General features: G+C 36.0%; 3 protein-coding genes and 2 pseudogenes across 4 annotated transcripts; 1 reads left to right on the forward strand and 4 right to left on the reverse strand.

Moving 5' to 3' along the window:
* Positions 1-1549: 1549 nt before the first annotated feature.
* Positions 1550-3012, reverse strand: LOC108663104 (epi-neemfruitin B 7-O-acetyltransferse L7AT pseudogene; annotated as a pseudogene).
* A 1109-nt stretch (positions 3013-4121) lies between these two features.
* LOC18591695 (putative flavin-containing monooxygenase 1) lies at positions 4122-6262 on the reverse strand (annotated as a pseudogene).
* LOC18591696 (butanoate--CoA ligase AAE1) lies at positions 6212-9501 on the reverse strand. The gene is made up of 2 exons (XM_007017953.3): positions 9062-9501; positions 6212-7799 (listed from the first exon to the last, which is right to left on the reverse strand). The coding sequence occupies exons 1-2, from the start codon at positions 9257-9259 to the stop codon at positions 6330-6332; spliced, it is 1668 nt and encodes a 555-aa protein (XP_007018015.3). The 5' UTR covers positions 9260-9501; the 3' UTR covers positions 6212-6329.
* A 7338-nt stretch (positions 9502-16839) lies between these two features.
* LOC18591698 (uncharacterized) lies at positions 16840-18062 on the forward strand. Of its 2 annotated transcripts, XM_007017955.3 has the most exons (3): positions 16840-16944; positions 17033-17180; positions 17304-18062. In XM_007017955.3, the coding sequence occupies exons 2-3, from the start codon at positions 17072-17074 to the stop codon at positions 17831-17833; spliced, it is 639 nt and encodes a 212-aa protein (XP_007018017.3). In that variant the 5' UTR covers positions 16840-16944; positions 17033-17071; the 3' UTR covers positions 17834-18062. The 2 variants fall into 2 exon arrangements, with proteins under 2 accessions (XP_007018017.3, XP_017981810.2); XM_018126321.2 differs by having other exon boundaries at positions 16842-17180.
* Positions 18063-18097: 35 nt separating this feature from the next.
* On the reverse strand, positions 18098-21110 carry DPMS1 (Nucleotide-diphospho-sugar transferases superfamily protein). Its single transcript, XM_007017956.3, has 8 exons — positions 20901-21110; positions 19997-20096; positions 19860-19893; positions 19715-19791; positions 19586-19611; positions 19328-19492; positions 19129-19243; positions 18098-18599 (listed from the first exon to the last, which is right to left on the reverse strand). The coding sequence occupies exons 1-8, from the start codon at positions 21002-21004 to the stop codon at positions 18495-18497; spliced, it is 726 nt and encodes a 241-aa protein (XP_007018018.3). The 5' UTR covers positions 21005-21110; the 3' UTR covers positions 18098-18494.
* Positions 21111-22009: the final 899 nt, after the last annotated feature.

Consider the following 22009-nt stretch of genomic DNA (forward strand, 5'->3'; position numbering starts at 1 on the left):
CTTTTAATTTAAACGCAGCGTTGGGTTTAAGCCCATCCAGCAGTCCTCATAAGAGCAAAATGAACTAGAAGAATGAGGAGACTAAACCCCCTACGAGAAACCAACCTAGTTCTTGCAAATTTTTCAAAAAAAAAAAAAATTCCAATCCAAAGACTCAACCCCAAAAAAAGGTAGAAACAGAAACACAAGGCTCTTTCCTTGATAAACCAACGTACTAACCAGTTGGATTGCAGGCCGTCCATTGGAACATATAACATTCTTTACTAACTAGTCACGCAATGCCTTACTAACAAGTCACGCAATACCTTAATAACAAGTCACGCAATACCTATCAATTAGTCACGCAATGCCTTATCAAAAACTAGTCACACAATTCTCAAAGTAAGTCACGCAATATCTTATCAGAAACTAGTCACGCAATGCCTTATCAAAAACTAGTCACACAATGCCCAAAGTTAGTCACGCAATGCCCAAAGTCAATCACGCAATGCCTATCAACTAGTCACGCAATGCCTTATCAAAAACTAGTCATGCAATGACTTATCAAAAACTAGTCACGCAATACCTTATAAAAACCAAACACAAAGAAGATGGCCATGTCTTGACGGTATCATGGATTTGGCAATGCTAGGTACGAGTTCTGCTGCTTTCAGCATTTCTAATTGGATAGAACTTGAAAACTATTTGATTACCCATATTTTGTTGAGGGAATAAAAACCAAAAATTGCAACACCAAAAATTACAACCAAACACGCAGCGTTTTATTTCATCACAATTACCTATGCCTCTTGTTAAAGATTAGCTCAGAAATCCAACCTCTCTTGCCGATCAAGGGCCAAATTGTTTCAGTGATAAACCCTAAAATATAAATATGAAGAAAACCCAAATTAACAGAAAAAAGTCAGATTAAAGAATACAAGAAGAAGATAAAAAAAAGGAGAAAGAAAAAGAAGAATAGGAGATTTCAACCCACAATTTCAAATGATGAAGAAGCAGAGCTAGAAGAAGGAGGAGCGATTTTAGTAACATGGAGAAGAAGCAGCAAACCCTCAACCCCAAAAACGATGCTTTGCTTCGAATTGTGAGTAATTTTTTAAAAAGATGATGGGCAAAAATGTTCTTAAAGCTCTTTTGTTCCCCAAGGAACCTTTTCCTGGTTTCTATAATGAAATCCTATTAATTTTCAAAAAAAAAAAATTCTTAAAGACATTGTGGAGTGCAATATAATGTGATTGCATTGGTTTTGGACTGCAATCATATTACATCAATTGACTACAATGTGATTGCATTGCAATCTTATATTGCAGTGGTCTGTTATAAAACAAACACTGCAATGTAATTTAATTAGGTACATTGCAGGAAATGTGACTTTACATCCCTTATACCAAACGCACCCTAACATCTTAGCTTCTCACAGAGACATGTTCATCAGTAGATGCTGCTATTTCATCCTTGTGTTAACATTTTTTATATTTTTAGAATGATGAGCCATATATCATATTTAAAGTGAAAATGTCTATTGCCAGGCTCCAAATACTTGTAATTTACAATCGGTATAAACATAGTTTTACTGAATTTTTCCTTGCCAGAAACAAATTTGATCCTTGCTTTTTGGAAAACTGTTACTTATGTAATAGACAACAATGACCAAAAACGAGAACCGGCGAGCTAATTCAGAGCTGACTTGCTGATCATCAATGGACTCGGATCGAACATAGCCAATCTGAGAAGCTCCTCATCACGTTCAAGTATTGCCATGTCTTGTTCATCCAAGGTCACCCATGCTTCTATGCCATCGCCAAATCGTGTGTCGACCAGAATGATGAGATTCATGTACACCGAATTTTCCATCCCAAAGCTACTGACCCATGCAGGTTTTCCCCACCCAAAGTCAGCTTCGTAAAACCCAAACTTACACCAACTGCTAAATCCAAAATGGTCCAACCCCTCTTTGGAGACTAGATCTCCTATTTCTCTGAGAGTTTCACACATCAGAGATTTCCCTTTATCATCTCCTAGCTTCTTTAGAAAATCACCATCAACTCTTGATATTGCTTCCCTCACCCGTCCTACCAAGTCAGGCAAATCCGACTTGTTCTCAACCTTGCTTTTAGCAGATGCTATCCAGAGGAGATTTCCAGTAGAATTCTCCGTGGGCTGCACCATTCTTCTCCGTAGATTTACAAGGTGGGTTAATAAAGAAGGCCTCTGAAAACCATTTTTTCCTTTGGAGGCATCCATGGTGCACTTCCATAAGAAAGCTGAAACAGCCTCAACTCGAGTAGGGCACTGGCGGCCTGGGATGGTAGCTTGGGCCTTGAGAGCGGCTATTGATGAAGTACCGAATATCATTCTCCGAGTAATGCTCTTACCTTTCCTAAACAAAGAACCCCACATGACCAGTGATGAATCTCTAAGCCACAAATCATCTGTGGGGAAGAGAGACGTAGCGATGAAGTTGGGATATATGGCTTCCTTACAGCCACGAGCTGTTGCAGTCCATGCTTTGAGGAAGGTGCTCAGGGCAGCACCGTCAAGAATCTTATGTGAAATGCATATGCCAATAGCAATACCACCACACTCGAACATGTTCACTTGAATATTGGTTACATAAGTTCCTGCAGTTGGCTCGTCCAAAATGAACTCACGGGGAAGGAATCGAGGTAAAAAGAGGAGGTCAGGTTGATTAAGAAACTCGTTGAGACGACAGTTTACTCCAGCTTCAACATAATAAGCTCCTTGATCGCTACACTCGATGGAAAGATCATTTCTGATCTTTCCTGCAAGAGGGTAAAAGCTTGTTAAGGTGTTTGATAAAGATTTCTTCAGCAGCTCTAATCTTCTAGGAATCTCAAGATGGCTAGTTGACTCATCCGTAGGATAAAACAGGATGATTGGAGCATATGGAGAAGGAATAAACTGGTCCAAAAGCGAGAGCTTGAAGATTTTAAGGTGTTGAGGTGTCAGAGAGGATGGTTTTATGTGTTGTGTGGAAATGATTTCCACTTCCATTTCACAATATTTTACCTTACTCCCACTTTGATGAAAGGTTAAACAGGTTCAACCTGCTTTATATCTCCGAAGAGGAAAGCTTTTTTAGTGTCAGATTAAGCACTCACTGGAAAGATTCTTCTGTTGTCGTCTACTCTAATTTTGTAGTCGAGGCGAATCCTTCAGTGCTAGATACCGCTCCTTCAGAAATTGGCATATTGGGATGATCCTTTCCTACCCTTACTCATTAGCATTCTTAATGCGACTGAGGATTAAAAACTTGTAGTCGAACTTATCAAATAAAAAAAAAACTAGAACTACCTCAAAAGCTGATCCCATAGGCTTTTATAGTTTGATGGAAATGAGGATGAGATCAAGGCTGCCGACCGGACACCAACATGCTGACAGAAGCGTATGACTCTTACTCAAATTTGCGGTTACCTACCGGTGATAGAGACCCTTTGATTATCATAAACTGTCACCCTCAGACTCTGAAGCTGTTGCATTGAGCAGTGCCAGTTGTTATATGACAAATGTACCGTCCGAATTTGAGAGCATTATAATAGCAATGGCTATCAAGGGATATTTTAACAGCAAATTTTATTTCGTTGTGGAAAGAAAAGGCACTAAAATGTCTTTTTTTTTTTTCTTTCATATAAAGATGAATTAATTCCTTATTCTGAAATAACAAGGCAACTAAGATAGTTTATTGAAAAGTTACTGATTGATGCTTTCTTTCCCCACCATTTGTTGTTACGAGCATCTTTATCCATAAAAGAATTATGCTTGAGAACTCAATTTCCTAGAGGACTTTGTCCTAGACCGATGATAACAACTTGGCTATCATCATGCATGAGATATTATATTTGCCATGTGAAAAAATAGAAAAGAAAAGGCGCTTTGATTATTGGACTTACTGTTGTCTTGGTGCAAGGCCTAGCAATCAAATTGCCACATGATTTTTATTGTTCTGTTCGGTACAAAATTGGTAGGTGATTTCGAGAAAATTAACCATCCTAGTTTTACCTGCTATAGGAGCAAATAACTCAGTAGGAGCTGATTGGAAGTAAGTGCATGTCTTTGCTCAGTCTCAGACAGCTCAAAGTGAACAAACTGCCACGGTTGATGCATTATCTATCAGTACAATATTGGTTCCCCCAAACGGCTTCATAGTCCCTAGGACCATAAGCTACAAATAGCTCTGCAAGAAACCAGTTTTTCCTTCTAGAATTGCATCCCATGTCTTTGCATAGTTGATCATTACAGTATATTTGTAGTGATGTACTCACACAAGATCTTCTATAGATCTCTTTCGCATCACTTCTCTTGCATTTTTCCCACTCCATAACCTCCTCTTCCATCTTGCTTATCCTCGGTAACCTGAAGTATCCAGCAAGAAAATGTGCTAGTCACTTGCTTCTCATTTCAGTGGAATACAGGATTGAAGCACTATCTGCATATCCAAGTATTGCTAGGTGTGGGATTTGAGGATGAATGCACTCCCTGAAAGAACAAAAATCTATGTGATATCTTCAATATTTTTTAAACAAAGAGATTTACTTTGTATACTACACGATTTCCTAGGGAGTAGGGAGTGTCCTAGCTGCAAAGTAAGAAAAAAAGATACCCGTAGAATGGAGCTGATGACCGAGCAATACATTTCTGGTAGAAAGTTGACTTGAAAATGCTCTTAAGCTTTTCGTCAACCTTATATCCAGTTGCAAAAATTACAATATCAGACAGCAGAGGACGTCTAAACTCGCCTTCTACCATCAAACCATTTTCGCAAAAGCTGAAGCTCTGTGATTTCTTCAGGAAAAGACTACCATCTTGACTCTGTCATAGAAATTAGCTGGCAAAACTGTGAACATACATGAAGAAATTTGTTTGACGAATTTATGCACTGGTACCATGTTGTATTTCTTCAATGGATACACCCAATTGAGATAGCACTCGATTAATGTTGAAAATATTCAAAGCTGGAATGAACATAACAAGGATCAATTGCATGATTGCTAATGATTACTTAATAATTTTCTCAAAGCTCTAACTATGGTTTCGAATTTCAATTGCTTTTTTTTTTTGTTTTTTTGTTTAAGTGGTATGTATAGTTAAAAACTTAATCAATTTCACTTGAAAAAGCTATATGCAAGTTTTGCTAAAGGAGTATCAAAGAGAGAATATTACCAGAGGTGAAAGCAACAGGGCTAGGAGCCAAAGGAAGAATCCTTCTCCTTGTTTGTGGACCATTAACTCTGTAAATCGGTTCAAACCTCGGAAGGCAAGTGAGAGTAAATGTTCAGGAACAGTCCAGTGGACCGTCTTAAACAGCAGCGTACATGGGTGACTTGCTCCTGATAGCAACAAAAATAAGATTAAATGCCAAAACATCATGCTTTGGGGGTAAAGAAAAAGGATTCCATCTCTTGCTCATCTACTACTTTCAAATAGTTACATAATTGTTTGATCCTCGTGCCACAAGTATTCAAAGTTCAAACATCGACATGTTTCATATTCGGTTAATTAATTGCATGGGAAATCTGGAGTTCCGTAGACCATGATTAGCAAATTTAACTCATCCTGTATTCAGGTTGGCGTAATTTAAGAATGCAAATACTTTAGTATTCCTAGAGAAAGAGGCAAAAGCTTGCACCGTTTTTACTAGCAACTTCTGCTGCTATATCCACTGCTGATTTCTGAAATACAACGACCGTGACTCGCTTTTCTTTGATTAGTTCAGCGGCAACATCATTATCCATTGCAACATAATCCATGGAATGCAACACCTTGTCATTAAACACTTCGGGTCCTTTGTTCAATGGAAAATCAGGATTGTTTGGCAAGTCACTGTACTTTCCTATGCATAAAATCACAAAATCCACTTGGTACACCTGCTTGGCAGTTACTACGTGAGCGAGTGTTAGACTTTTCCAATTAATTAAGTTGCAGAAAAAAGGAATTGTTTCGATCTTCTTGTACAAAACTGTGATTATTTAATCTATCTGCTTTATATGCAAAGCCAATTTTAACTAGGAAATAGGATTTGAATTGATTCTATTTTCTAGTTTTCTACCTGTTGGAAACTATTATAAAAGAAGATTAATAGAAATACCCAGAATAAAAAATTTGGAAGAATTTAATTGAAAATCTAGCTAGTAGATGCATCTTTTCCTCTGCTTGTTTGGATTTTTATTCATGTTTGATTCATTAATTACTAGTATTTCGTCTAAATTCCATCCACTTGAAATAAAGCCTGAGCAATTGTTACCATACTTATACATAAAGTTGACACATACGACAATCCTGCCACAAGGCCCTACAATCCAATCAATGGCGACCTACAATTTGCTCTTGCTTTTGGAAATGCTTCCCATTGCCTTGGCCTTCTCCCGCAGAAGATATTTCTGCGTCTTTCCAGTTGAAGTCTTTGGCAAATCCTGGAAAATCACAGTTCGAGGAGCCATGTAATGGGGCAAATGGCTCCGACAGTAGTTGATAATTTCTGCGGCACTGGCATTGCATCCATCCTTCAACTTCACAAATGCACAAGGTGTCTCCCCCCAGTAATCATCTGGTCTTGCCACCACAGCTGCCTCAAGCACAGCTGGATGGCTAAAAAGCGTTGATTCCACTTCAATTGAGCTGATATTTTCTCCCCCAGAAATGATTATGTCCTTGGAGCGGTCCTTGAGTTCTATATAGCCATCCGGGTGTCTCACTCCCAAGTCCCCACTTCGAAACCATCCACCGTGGAAAGCCTCCTCTGTTGCTTTGACATTTTTAAGGTATCCATTCATGATAGTGTTGCCTCGAAACACAACCTCTCCTACACTCTTTGCATCATGCGGGACACTCTTCATGGTAACAGGATCTTTGACATCAACTTCCTCCATACCGAGATGATTCAACCCCTGCCGAGCCTTCATCTTGGCCTGTACATCTCGAGGAAGGGAATTCCATTCTGGTTTCCAACTGCCAATTGTTCCTGGACCATAGGTTTCTGTCAAGCCATATGAGTGAACCACTCTGAATCCCAGTTCTTCCATTTTGTAAAGTACAGGTGCTGGTGGTGGTGCGGCACCTGTCATGACCACAACCTTCCCTGGAAGACACCTTTGGTCACTGGCTGGAGCATTTATTATCATGTTCAAAACCGTAGGTGCACCACCCATGTGGGTCACCTTGTGCTCAGCAATGTTGTGAAATATTCCTCCTGCAGAGACATTTCTTAAGCATACATTTGTACCGCCTTGAGCAGCAACGCCCCATGTAAGACACCATCCATTGCAGTGAAACATGGGGACGGCCCATAAATATACAGGCATTGAGGTCATCTCATTGAGAAGAACTGTTGCTAGAGAATTAAGATAGGCACCTCTATGACTATATATAACACCTTTTGGGCTTGATGTAGTGCCAGAAGTATAATTAATTGAGATAGGTTCCCACTCATCTTCCGGTCTTCTGATCTCAAAATCTAGTTTCCCCATTGCTAAAAGACCATCATAGTCCAAGTTTGCAGATATTGGGTTGCTGTTGCTAGTGGTGGGAATTTGCTGATTAGACTCTTGGATTAAGACTAGATGGGGCAGCTTAGACCTTGTATTGGATAGTATTTTCATTGCTCCCTGAGCAATATGGAGAAATTGGTAATCTACAAAAAGCACTTTGGCTTCCGAATGCTTCAGTAGCACTGCCACCATAGCGGAGTCATGGCGTATATTGAGCGTACATAGAACTGCACCGGCCATTGGAACGCCAAAATGTAGCTCGTACATTGCTGGAATATTTGGGGCTAATACTGCAACCTGCTCAAACAAGCAAAGATTGGCCATAAGCCAAAAAGAAAGTCGAATGCATTCAGGCAGGAGATTCACAATACCTTGGCATCTAGAAAGAGAAAATGAAGTCAAGTTTGAACAGTAAAGTGGGCTAAAATATTTAAGCAAATCCATTTATAACAAATTATACTAAAATTCTCAGCTTTTCCTTTGTATATTTTAACTGATAAATGAGTTCATTAAGAATAATTTCATAAATCTCTGCAGTCTTTGGTTGTTTCAAATAACAAGTTAGATAACAATGGAGAAAGTCGACCTCATTGCCCATTCGCCCCGGCTCTTTGATTAGGTGTGCAATTATTAAACAAAATTTAAAAGCATAGGGCACTACAAAGACTAATAGAAAGTAGCCATGATCCTAATGAACATGAAGGTTCCCCTCTATTTACCAAAACATAAAGATCTCCCTCTACCATCATTCTAGCTCATTAATAGCCACCACAAAAAAGTTAAGACTTGATTCCTCGGTTCTCTGGTCTCATTAGGAGCCAACTCGTTACACACATGTCTGTAGACTGCTGGTGCAGACTCAAGTTATGTAACAAGGGACCCACTCTAAGAGTAAGTATGACTATTGACCATCAAACTGAAGAAGAGCTATCGTACAAGTATTCATTTTTTGCCTTTTCGGGATGCATGGAAGCTTTTCTTCTCTCTTTTAGGTTCTTCAGCAATTTCTGCCTCTTGGGAGCAAACAAAAATTTTGTACTATAACCTGCAGAGCGAATCCGAATGTCCCTCTTCATGTTTGGTAGTAACATTTACACTTTCTCTGAGATTATTTGAACGCCGAGAATCCAAGCTTAGAAAGTACAGAAACTTTTTTCAAAGGACTATTCCATACATCCTATTCAGAGACTAGGCCAACACCTCCAAAAGCAAGTCAATCTGAATATAAAAGGACAAATCACCATTGAACTTGGATTCTTGGGAGGCATGAAGACGACGAAATGGGAATGCAATTTCCCAACTTTGGTTCTGAAAATAAATGCCAAAGACCATGCATTTAACTATTTTTAAGTCATGGGGCTACACAAATTATTCTGAAAATAGCACAACAATACCAGAAAGAAAGCCAAATGATGAAGAAAACTAAGCTCACAAAGGAGGAGAAAATCAAAGTAACTCGAAAAAGACAGCAAAGACAGAATTACTAGGAAAAAAAAAAGTAATATACTATCAGACAGAAAATTAAACGAGAGTAGAGAAAGAAATGCGAGAGTCAGTACCACATCTCGACGGGAAATCCCAAGGTGGGCAAGCGCAGAAGCGAGACGGACGCACCTCTCGCGTGTCTGTTTCCAGGTGTGCTTGACATCACCGTGGACAACAGAGAGTCCGTCACTGTAGACAACCGCGGAGCGCTCCAAGAAGCTGATCGGAGTCAAAGGGACGTAATTGGCAGAGCACTTTATCATACCCTCCATCTTCAACGACTCCGTTGCTGTGAGGGATTGCAATATGACAAGATTAGATTTAGGCTTGCGATAAGAGAGGGCATCCAATTTGTTCTTTTACTATTCTAACATGAAACTGACAGCTAGACTGCCAAGAGCATTGATGCTAAGTTTACCACGCTTAAAGCCAAAGCAACGTGCCCATGTGTCTGTAAAGTGTAGCAAAAAAATTGTAGCAGCTAGCCAGCTACTAATGCGAAGCAATACCCAAAAACAGAAATTACGTTCAATTCAATCTGAACTTTGAAGCACAGCCATACACATCTCAGCTGAAATTTGAATTTAGAATCTTGCAAAACTACAAGTTCAGAAGCTTTAATAATATTCAAAACCTTATCTTGTTTTTCCATAAAAAGACTCTTTTGACGTGGAACTTATCTTCAATTTTCTTCCTTTAAAGGGTTGGTGAGGTGTAAAACTGGTTACTTCAAATGCCTGTTTTGGTCTGATTCTTTTTTTCATTTATTTATCCTTACAAGTTAAAATCAAATTAAATAAAATTTTTGAAAAAATTATAAAAAAAAAGCTTAAAGAAAATTTTTTAGAAAATATACCAGTTTTTTAGAAAATATCTATTTCTCTCAATCAATCTCCCTCACTTCTCTTTTTTTTTACAAATTATCATTCTCCAATGAAAAATCATAATCTTCCTCTTTTCTATCTCTCTCTACAAAAACTACTAAAAAAATAAAAAATTTAACAATAAAATAGTAAAATCTAAGATTTTTTTATTTTTACAAAGATTAAGAGAAAAAAAATAAAAAATTTAAAACTGTATTTAAGTACTATTTAAAAGTTTTTTTTATCGAAAAATTAATGCTATTATTATACAAATTTGAAAGTTGTTTCATTTTTTTATGAATTTTTTTTTATTTTTAACATTTAAAATCGTATATAAACTCGAAATAGATTTGTTTCACTTTAATTTTTTAAGTGATTGAAGATAGTAAAAATATAAGTTATGATAATTTTAATCAAAATTAAAATTTTTATAATTTATTTTAACAAATAATTTATCAAATAGTTTTAATTTTATTTTAAATATTATTTTTTTATAAGAACTTTTAATGATTTTTTAGTAAAAAAAAAAATTAGACCAAGCGTCAAATATGAGCAGATAAAAAGCATCAAATATGAACGGATAAAAAGACGTGAAATTTTGTTGGGTTTGTTTCCAGGGTGAGTGGGAGAGTCAAACCGATGGCTTTTTCAACAAATGGGTTCACTCCTGCAGCTCAAGCCCAAGGAGACTGCTTGAATAAGCCCGGATTAAACGGCCCAAACAGGTATGAAGATAGAATTTACTCTCTCCATTCCAAAGAGGGCCAACGCGTCGCCTTTCTAGTGGATTGTATTCAACGTACTAATTTTACTGGGGTATTTTTAAAAATAAAATGTTTTTAAAAATAATTTTTAAAGATAAAATGTTTTTAAAAATAATCATTTTTATAATTTTAATTATTTTTAATTAAGTTGAACAAAATTACTTTTAATAAAATTACACGTTATGATGTTACACGTCATGTACAAAAATATATTACACGTCATGATTAAGTTGTTATACGTCATGTGCAAAAACATATGATATGCCATGGTTAAGTTGTTACAAATCATGTACAGAAACATGTGACACGTCATGTACAAAAACATGTGACATGCCATGATTAGGTTGTTACACATCATGTACAGAAACATGTGACACATCACGTACAGAAACATGTGACACGTCATGTACAGAAACATGTGACACGTCATAGTTAGGTTGTTACACACCATGTACAGAAACATGTGACACGCCATGGTTAGGTTGTTACACACCATGTACAAAAACATGTGACACGTCATGTACAGAAACATGTGACACGTCATGGTTAGGTTGTTACACACCATGTACAGAAACATGTGACACGCCATGGTTAGGTTGTTACACACTATGTACAGAAACATGTGACACGTCATGGTTAGGTTGTTACACACCATGTACAGAAACATGTGACACGCTATGGTTAGGTTGTTACACACCATGTACAGAAACATGTGACACGACATGTACAGAAATATGTAACATGTAATGGTTAGGTTGTTACACACCATGTACAGAAACATATGACACGTCATGTACAAAAACATGTGACATATCATGATTAGGTTGTTACACGTTATGTTGAAAAAAATACTGTTGTTACACGTCATGTATAAAAACATGTTATACGTCATGGTTAAAAAAAGTTGTTACACGTCATGTTGAAAAAAAAATATTATTGTTACACGTCATGTTGAAAAAATATTATTGTTACACGTCATATTCAAAAACATTTTGTTACACTTTAATATCTAAAATATTATTGTTACTTACGAATCAAAACTTCAAATCCTCTCAACTCTTTTCATTTCTTTTTGTTTTTTTGATAATTTGACACCGATTAAAGTGTTTTTAACATATTTTCATAAATCAAAACATAAATTGTTTTATCCAAAACACCTATTTCAATTAAAAATATAAAAAAAATTCTTTTAAAAACTTAGGTTTATAAATTTCAATTTTTTAGTTTATTAGTGTCTAGGTCTCGAATTAATTCAATTAAAAACTATTTCAAACATCTATGATCATTTCTATCGTTTTAATTTTACCCAAAATATTTAAAAATCAAAATTTCCAAATAGACACCCACTCAAGCACATCAAAATCATTGCTTAGTGTTTTGAAAGCATAAGAAAAAGAAATCTGAAAATGTAAAAGAGAGAAATCGAAAGCATAGTAAATAAATGCTGAAGAGAGAAATCAATAAAATTTGAAAGACTGAAATGGTGAGAGAGAAATCAGAAACACAAATGGAGAGAAATTGTGATAAATTGTTTAATTTATTTAAAATAATTTCAAGAATATTTTTATCAAGTCATGACTAAATATAGTTAAAAACAGTTATATTTATTTTGATGATTATTTTTAAAATATTCTTATCAAAAAGGACTATTCTTCATAATTTCCTCAACTTTAACTTTAATTTACTAACACTTAAGAAAGGTCCAAACGTGGCCAAAGGCATGTATTTGAGATCCCATCCATAACATCTATGACATAAACCTTTCTGCTTAGTTTCCACGGAGGAAACTCCTGGTTTCTGTTTCATTGTGGTTGCAGCTGAGGCTGCTTGTGAGATATCTTAATTACACTATCTTTTAACTATATATTATTCTGTCTTTACCTATGAAAAAAATATGTAAAGAGTAAAACTACTTTGTTTCATCAAGCAAAACAGGCCGTTCAACCATGAGGACTGAGGAGGTTCTTGAAATAAATGCAAGCCAATCCACACACATACTATTTAGACCATTGTTCCATCAATGAATCAGATAGATCATTCAAAACTTTCAATAATCCAGGTGCCATGAAAATGAAAAGAAGAAACCCATATATATATATATATATATATATATAGTCATATTGAGAATATGTACCAAAAAGAAGATATTGAGATCTGCTGGACGGGAATTGTGTTAAATGGTCCTGTCACAGGCCATATCAAAGGGGATTCTGTCAAAAATTAAGTTCATAGTCATAGAGCAAGGTGTCTGGCAGATTCATAGGAATTCTAGAGCCAACTAAATACTTGTTATTTTCCTTAAATCTCTCTCTGTACATAAACTTTATTTCCTTTTATGTATTACTGATGTAATGTACAGGGACGCAATACAACAATGCTGTATGCTTTTGAGCCCAAGAATAACCCTTCATTCTCTTTATATATACACCAGTATATGGAGTAGTATATTTTGCCACTCTTATTGGTGTTATATTTTTATGTCACCGTACGTATATATATTAGATATTCAATGCTCAAGTAGTTATATTGATCATTGAAAGTGAACACCTAGCCGAACTATGCAGAGAGAGAATTAATATTTAGATAACTAATATTTACAGGATAGTACAGTCAGGCGTTAATAGCAGCGGAAGAAGATAACAAGGCTAAACCCCCCCACGAAATGCTCTAGTACTTACATGCTCATCCGTACAAAATATATTCAAGGACAGAAAAAATGCGTTATAATTAATCAATATATTTATATATTTTATTTTATATCAAATGATTTCTACAAGCTGAAAAACTGTTGAAAGTCACACACCAACAGTTGATATGATCACCAACTTGACTGCGGTACTTAAAACACAAATTCCTAATATTTATAGCAGGCGAATCAGTTCTACTTAAGACAGTGAACTCTGGGATGTCCACTTTATTCTTCTACATCGAATGTCTAACCAAGTTATGCTTGTTTTTCTGAAACTTTAATGTAGAAACCATTGGTAAATCCCAGAACCGGTGCACGAACCACATCTCCTCCCTTGATCTTTGACCACCTAGCCAAAGTTCTACAATTCTTTTGTTGTCGGTTTCAGGCTGATATGCAATTAAATTGCTCTTTAATGTGTGTGAAAGTGAAAGCGAGACAAACATTTAAGAACGGACCTGTATTTGGTGACCAAGACATGTAAAAATACCGCCATCATGACCTTGCTGAACTCCGCTCCTGCACATGTCCTATTGCCTCCTCCAAATGCTATTGCTGTTACATTGCTTCCATTATTCTTTAATTAAAGATCAGCAGCAGAATATCAGAATAGAAATGTCAAGCAAGTCAAAGTCAATCAACTGTAGCAGAAAATTCTTTTGTTGTTTCTATGATTTAGGATCGAGTGCTTATGGCGGTTGTTCTCATTTATCTGGACTTCCTCTTTTGTGCTGGTTTTTTTATCTTTAATTTAAACTAATTAAGGATTACGTGCCTAAGATACTTGTGCACGTAGGCCGTAGCCTTTTGCTGCTGTTGTTTCCGTGCGAAACAGCTCGGCGAAGGAATCCAGGTACCACAGCTCAACAAATTTTCCATCTTGTTTCAACAAGAAATAAATGAAGTCAGGGTCCGACGTTATCACAATCTAACTTGTTTTGAACAACGGACAATACATATAACACAACCGTTTGAAAGATCAAGACCTTAATCTTTTTTTTTATGTTTCTCTTTCAGCATGTTCTGGATGATGGTATTGATCGTATATCCTTACCTTTTCATTCTTTCCTTAACAAAAGGATGGATGTCTATATATGGACTTGGCTGGGACAAGAAAACTAAGGGTCTCCCCTAGAAGTGGGAGTCCCATCGAACCTGGCGGAAGAATGCCTTTACATTCAGGGTTCCACCACCTGTAAATAAACTTTGTCACACCTATGGCAAGCAAGGAGATGGCACAAAGCCAAACAGACCACATCATCTCCATCATCAACTCAAATAGGAAACTCCTTGCACTATGGGATTCCTGTGTCCTCTTCCATTGTCTATATCTAAAAAGAAAAAAAGTAAAAGCCTTTGATATTTTCTCACTATCTATAATCTAAAACAGAAAGAGAAGAATAATTAATTAGCACTACCACATTACTATATGTAAATGTTACGTTTTTTTTTTTTTTTATCAGAACTCCTTTAGGAGAGAGAACAAGCTTTTTCGGAGAGAGCGAGGAACCTGGGGCTGGGTGAGTCATGAGTTGGGCTTAGCTACCTATTTCTTTGGAACCTTTTTGTTTAGTTGTACTTTGGATGTGGGCTAGTTGGGTCCAATATGGGGCATTCTGTATAACAAGTAAAAGTTCAGTACCAATACTTAAAAAAAGGTTAACTAAAGAAGATTTTCTTTGACCATAAAAAAGGGGAAAGATTTAACTAGGAAAAGATTCAACAAAATTCTGGACTGATAATTGGTTGAGCTGTGGACCTTTAATAAACTATGTTAGTGCAGAGATTTAAGCTCTTGAAGCAAAATTACCTGTAGCAAGTTTTTTGCAATGAGGCTGGCAATTGGGATTTTGATATACTTACGCTTTTGCTTCTTCTAGGAATTGTCTCCATGATCGCTGCTATCCTTATATATACAACTAGTGAGGAAGAAGACGTTGGCTTTTGGTTGGAAACAAGTAATGGAGTTTTCTTTGTTAAGTCAACCTATACTCTTCAAATGAAGAACAATAAATCTGATATGAATTTTTGAAAACAAGTATGGCAGATCAAAAGTTCTAGTAAGGTCGAGTTTTTCTATGGAGAGTACTTCATGACTCTTTACCAACTTCCTCGTGGTTAGCTAAATGGAACTTGTATTCATCTGTTGGTTGCATCCGTTGTGGTAGCTCTAATGAAGATATACTGCATGTGTTAAGGGACTGCAATATTTCCATAAATGTTTGGTTGCAGTTAAGAGGAATTTATCTAGTTTTGATTTTTTCAGTCACAACTTACAGCAATGGTTAGTGAAGAATATGCAAGATAATGTTGTTATTGATGTGTTGCCGTGGAGTTCTATCTTTGTGTATATCACATGGCTACCTTGGTATTGGAGGAATCTTCCCATCTTTGATATCTCTTTTACATAGCCTCATAATTCACAGCGGCAAATCTGGACAAAAACTAAATAGGCCTTTGACATCCTAAGCAAAACTCAACAAAGGGTGAAACATGAAGTGTTGATTACTTAGAAAAAACCGAGCAAGACATTTGTTAAACTAAATGTCGATGGGAGTGCCAGAGGCCAACCTGGTGAAGCAGCGGCAGGTGGAATTATCCATGATGACAAGGGAGAATGGATACTGGGATTCATTCATAAATTCGGTATAACTTCTTCGCTAAATGCTGAGCTATGGGCATTATTCTAGGGCTTAAATTTGTGTTGGAGAAGGAGATTTAGGAAGGTTTAAGTAGAGTCTGACTCCCTCCTTCCTATACAAAAGTTGTCGATGAAAAGTAATATTTTAGACCTGAATGTGCATTTGTTAAAGAACATTAAAGAACTACTCTTACAAGATTGGGATTATAGAATATTTCACATACCTCGTAAAACGAACTAATGTGCCGATTAGATGACCACACATCATGATAATCTACCTTTAAGATTTAGTGTTTTTGAGTCTCCTCCTTCTAGCATTCCTTCCCTTTTACTAGATGGTGTTTTAGGCGTTACTTGACTTAGAATGCTGTAATAAATTATTGTATTTTCACTATATATATAAAAAAATCGAATGAATTCATTTAATTTAGTTGAATTTGTTCGATTTTAATTTATATTGATTATTTTAATTAATTTTTTGATATATTATGTATTTCATATGATAAAACCGATTAAACATATCAAGTATAAAACGATTTCAATTATTTTGAGTTTGGGTTATAATTTAATTAATTTAATTATTTCTTACATAGAAATTTAATCAATTAATTCGATTAATTTTTTGAAAAATTCGATTGATTTGATTTTTAAAATTTTAAAACCAAGCCAATCGACTGCTTTGACAACTTACACAAGATAAACCCGTAAATGTAATCCCTCAATTAAGTAGAAAATCTGGGCCTTTCATGGAAATTGGAAAGGTTGTGCTGTCAATGAGACCTAACCTACCATTTAAATCTGAATTAATCGTAGACCGTCGGATCAAAGATATGACCGTTTGAAACGCTCCCCTCCTCTCTCCTCTGCAAATTCAAAGTTTCAAACCTTACATCGTTGTCTCATAATAAAATAGACAACATTCTGAAAAAGTTGAAAAAAGCCGAGCAACCAAACCTATGCCAAACAAAACAAAAGTAGAAACAGTCACAACAATTCAAACGTAGGTTGCTCTCTAAATCTTTATCCTTAATCTTTTTCAACAACATTCTTCGTTAATACTCTGTTTCTCTATCTTTGAACCTCCGCAGTTCTCTTTAAGAACAAAAAGGAAGAAAAACTGAGATATCATGTCTAAGATGAAATCTGATCGTAAGCCTCCGCTTGCTAAATCGCCTATCCGCCTACGACCCCGTCGCGTCCTTCGATCAAACTCAACCTCCCTGCAAACCCCACCAGGTATATCGGGTTATAAATTCATAACAACTTTCGATTTTTATCGTAAACAGTGAAATAAATCTTTTCAGTTTGTATTTTTTTGTTGTTGTTTAGTTTGTTTTTTTTTTTTTTTGTTGTTTAAAGGTTCTTTGACGAAATCCCAGAAGCCTATCCGTACTTGGGCCGTTGAAGAATCTGAGATTCGACCAGAGTATCGCTCTATTTCTTGCGAGTTACGGGCTCTGGCGAAGATGGTCAGAGATGAACTCGGAAACGGGGAACCCGAAAAGGCTGGTTTTGGTGAGACTAGTCTCAGCGCCAACTCCACTCCTCTGTTTGAGAGGGGCCGGTTTTACGATGAGTACTCAGCCAGGAGAAACGAGAGGCTTAAGAGAAAGAAAGGAGGCGAAACCGGCGATGACTCAAAGGCTGGGCACCATCTTGGAGTTACAGTTGAATCTTCGAAGAGAAGAGACTCGAAGAAGCTCTCGAGCTTGAGGAAGTCAGTGTCTGCTGCTTATTCCGCGGAGATGAACGAGACTCAGACTCCTAGGTACATGCTCAGAAGTATGAGCAAAGAGAACAAGAAACCTCCTCTTGCTGTCAACAATAACAAGTCGTCTGTGATTGGCAGTGAAAGGAAAACTGGGGCTAGAAGGGGTAAGAGGATCTGAGAATTGGAAATTGGGTTTTCTATGCAAGTTTTTTTTCTTGGATATTTCTTTTTAATTTAGGAAAATTGGGACTCTGTTTCATTTTTAATGCATTTTTATCATTATGTTTCGTTCTGGTTACTCTACCAGACGTTTGATGCTGCACAGTATACATTGCCCTGTCTTGTTTTTGTTTCTCAATATATAGATAAACATGAGAATGGTCAAGTATTCTCGTATTCAGCTTTTACATTTTCTTTGTTCAACTATAGAAAGCAAAAAGAGTTTGCTGAATGAATGAAGTTTCCTACTTCATTATTCGTCTGAATATTCAGTCTCCTGTCGTCTCCTTCTTCTTCATTTGACAAGACCAAAGTAAGTACAAGTTACTGTCTTTTGGTTTAGTAAACTGCCTAAACTAACCAAAAATGACTACAACTGGCAAATTTACAGAAGAAAAAGACAGTTGGCAAACAAGCTTTTGCCTCTTCATTTCCAGTGACAAACATTCCCTAAGTAAAATACTTTTTGAGTTCTTCAACCAAATTTGCCATCAAAAGTCAGGTTACATAAGGTAACTTCTAAGAGCAAGCCATAAAAATTGTGTACCGTGCAGAGTCACCACTGCAAATCTCAAGCAGTCACTTCTTGTTATCATGTTGGCTATATTTGTAGGAAGGTGTCATGTTGTGACCAAAAGATATGCAAGGCCTTTTAGATACTCTACAATTTCAGATCCTCCGAGCTTTGAACTTCCAAATACTCTATCAACAAAAGTTATTGGAACCTGTAGACAATAGAAAAAACCAAATCAACATAAATGTGAAGGATATAAATTGTTTAGCTACATGAAAAATTGATGTTTGAACAGCACACAGCTTAAAGATGAAGTAGGGGATGAGAAGAAACCATATGATCAAAACACCGATCCATATAATTTCTGTACAATAAATGCAGGATAGAACATTCAACTGTAAGGGTTCAATGTATTCTCCACCACAAAATCCCATTCACAAAGCAAAATAGGAAAATTATCTTCACAGAGATTAAGTTGAAAGAATAATTTGGGTACAACAAACTCAGCATTCAAGTTAGGTGTGGAGGTTGCAAAGGCAGTAGCACTGAAGTCCAATTTGTAGTCTTGGGTTTTTAAAATGAATTTTATCGGTATTTAAAGAGATAACAAGAACTTTGACTCTTACATGTCATTTACCAAGTACTCAGCCTAGCACAAACAAGTCAAAGATAACAACAGTTGACTTAAGGTTAAAATATCTATCAGTTTATTCATATGCAACTATAGAAATGAATTATACCTCTTCAATGTGGTAGCCTTTTCTTGAAGCCCTAACAATCATCTCCATTTGAAAGACATATCCCTTGCTAACACAGGAGCTAATGACATCTTCAAGCACTGATTTCCTATAAAGCCTTTACAAGAGAAGGAAAAGGAAACATTAGCCCTAAAGCTATGACAGTCTGAAATAGCCCACTTCTATTAATTAGTTCTTATACCTGAAAGATCCCGTTAAGTCCGACACACCAGGCCACAAAAGGGTCTGTGCAAGAACATTGGCTCCCCTACTTGTTAGCTTGCGCATCAGATTCCATCCATGCACGCCCCCACCTTTAACATACCGTGTTCCAGTAACTATGCTGGCATCAGTTTCCAGCTGTTTCCTAATAAAGATGTCAATGATCAAAACATTATGAGGATTTAAGTAAATCAGGCATAATTGTACACCCTACAGAATCAACCAGAAGATATCTTACTTGATGAAGCTTGGCAAATATTTTGGCTGCAAAACAAGATGAAGAGATCATATAAGTGAGAGAAAACAGGAAGTGAAGTGTTGTGATTTAACTGGCAGAAATAGGCTACAAAAACACCATCACACTTACATGATGTGATAGATCAGCATCCATGATTACAACAAAATTTCCAGAAGCATGCTTCAAACCATGTACGTAAGCAGTTCCTGAAACCAATAACAGTTCAAAGGCCAGCACCATCTATTATTCCTGACAGGGAATAATTTATACTTACCCAATCCAAGCTTCTTAGGTCTAGGTCTTAATAGCTGCATCATCAAAGAGACAGAAGTATAGGTAAGCATAGGCATTGATCAGCAAAACAGATTACATATAGATCCAATTTTGTAGGTATATTAGCATGGAACTTACGATACGATCTTCACCATACAGTTTCTGCAGTTGTTTCACAACTTCTTGAGTACCATCAGGGCTCCCATCATCCACCACAATTATTTCAAAATCTACCTCCCTACTCCAAGCACAAAAAATTACAACAGCTTACACAAGCCAACATATTGGGAGATATCACAATATCAAAGGAATTGGTTTTCAAGAAAGGAAACTCGAAACTTATCTATGTTAAACTTATCATGCCCCCTATTTAACTCAGAATTTGTTGAGTGTAAGGCAGTTACATTTTGATGAAAAGACCTATACTAAGCATCATGATCGACATGAAGCAAAATCACATTGCAGGAGAAGTGGAATGAATCATATATTTTCCCTTCCAAGATATCAACTCATTAGTGGTTAGAATTTTGCTTCCAACAACACCATATATGTGGAATTTTAACATACAGGTATTTGAACTTACAAAGACTCAAGAAAACTGCTAAATGGACAAAGACAGGATCATTGACTAAACTCTGAGGTTCAATTTCACACAGTTGGATTAAGTATGTAAAGAACAAGAGTTTTTTCAAAAACAACATATGCTTCAATTTATTTCTCGATAATTATTCCAGAATAACGGAGGTCTACTTTCTAAAACAGATTTACAAACTTTATCTAGATTCATCCAATTCAAAACATTTTCATAATAAGAAAACTATACGATAAATGAAAACAGACAATTCTAATACCGTATCAGACGCACATCATAAATTCGATCAGGACAAAGGGGGCACAAAGAAAAGAACGCGAATTCAAGAAAAGCAATCAGATCTCGACGGAGCACCTCCAGATACTAAAATTACGAGTTCAGCGATCAAAGAAAAACATAAATATCATGTACAAAAACAAAAGACAAAGAGAGATTTGGAGTTGGAAATACCGAAGATGCTTGAAGATGAGATAGACGATGAGAGCAATGTTGAGGCGTTCGTTATAAGTTGGTACTATCACGCTGTACTTATTCTTCTCCTTCTTCTGCTCCATTTTTCTCTTTCTGCCTCCCCCGTTTCTCCTTCTATGGGAACAGCAAGTGTTTTTCGACGCAAAAGACCAAGCTGATTCTCTTTCCCCTCGCCTTCCTTCTTAATTTTTCATTTTTGATTTTTCAACGATGCTTCCTTAAAATTGGGCCAAGAGCGAAGCAGGCCGCTTCGATCGAGGTCGCTGTGTAAACTCAATTGGGCGAAAGTCATAGCAGGCCTCGCAAGCAGGATAAAAACAACTGGACTAATCCAAGACAAGACATCCAAGGTTGGGACCGAGGTAGGGATAATTTAATTATGCAAGATTAGTCTAGCTCAGGTAGACCTGATAATTTTATATACAATACAATAATATTATATAAACATGATACAAGTTTAATTGAGTTTGAATTTAAGTTAATTGTGTTGCGTGTATTAATCATGTCGACACATTAAGACACAAATAAATCACATTTTAATCGTTCATGTCTTAACCGTGTTAAATCTGCTTAACCCATTTAAGATATAATTAGTTAATCATGTTATAGTGTATTCGTATAACCTATAACCCGTTTATTACCTATTTATTTAATCATGTTCACGCGTAGTGTAAACACGTTTAGCATACGGTTAAGACTTATTTATTGATCTATATAAATGTTAACATTTTTATGATGATTTATATTTAGTATATATTATAATATTTATAATTTTTTGTTGTAAATTTGAATAATAAAATCATATTTTACTTGTACATATTTCAATTTAATTATTCTAATTGTGTTAATCATATAAATTGTATATTAATTATATAAATTGTGAAAACAAATCATAAATCAAATAAATTTTAATCGTGTTAATTGTGTCGTGTCGTATAAAATTTATTTTGACACGTTTAATAAAAGTGTTAGTTGTATCGTGTTGTATTACATATTTATTAAATATATCTATATACGTGTTCAAAAACCTGACATGATTAATTAATCATGTCATGTTTGTGTTTATTCGTATAACTATTAATACTTTA

This window comes from Theobroma cacao, chromosome 8, assembly GCF_053813885.1.
Source record: "Theobroma cacao isolate CCN51 chromosome 8, ASM5381388v1, whole genome shotgun sequence".
NCBI classification, from domain to species: Eukaryota; Viridiplantae; Streptophyta; class Magnoliopsida; order Malvales; family Malvaceae; genus Theobroma; species Theobroma cacao.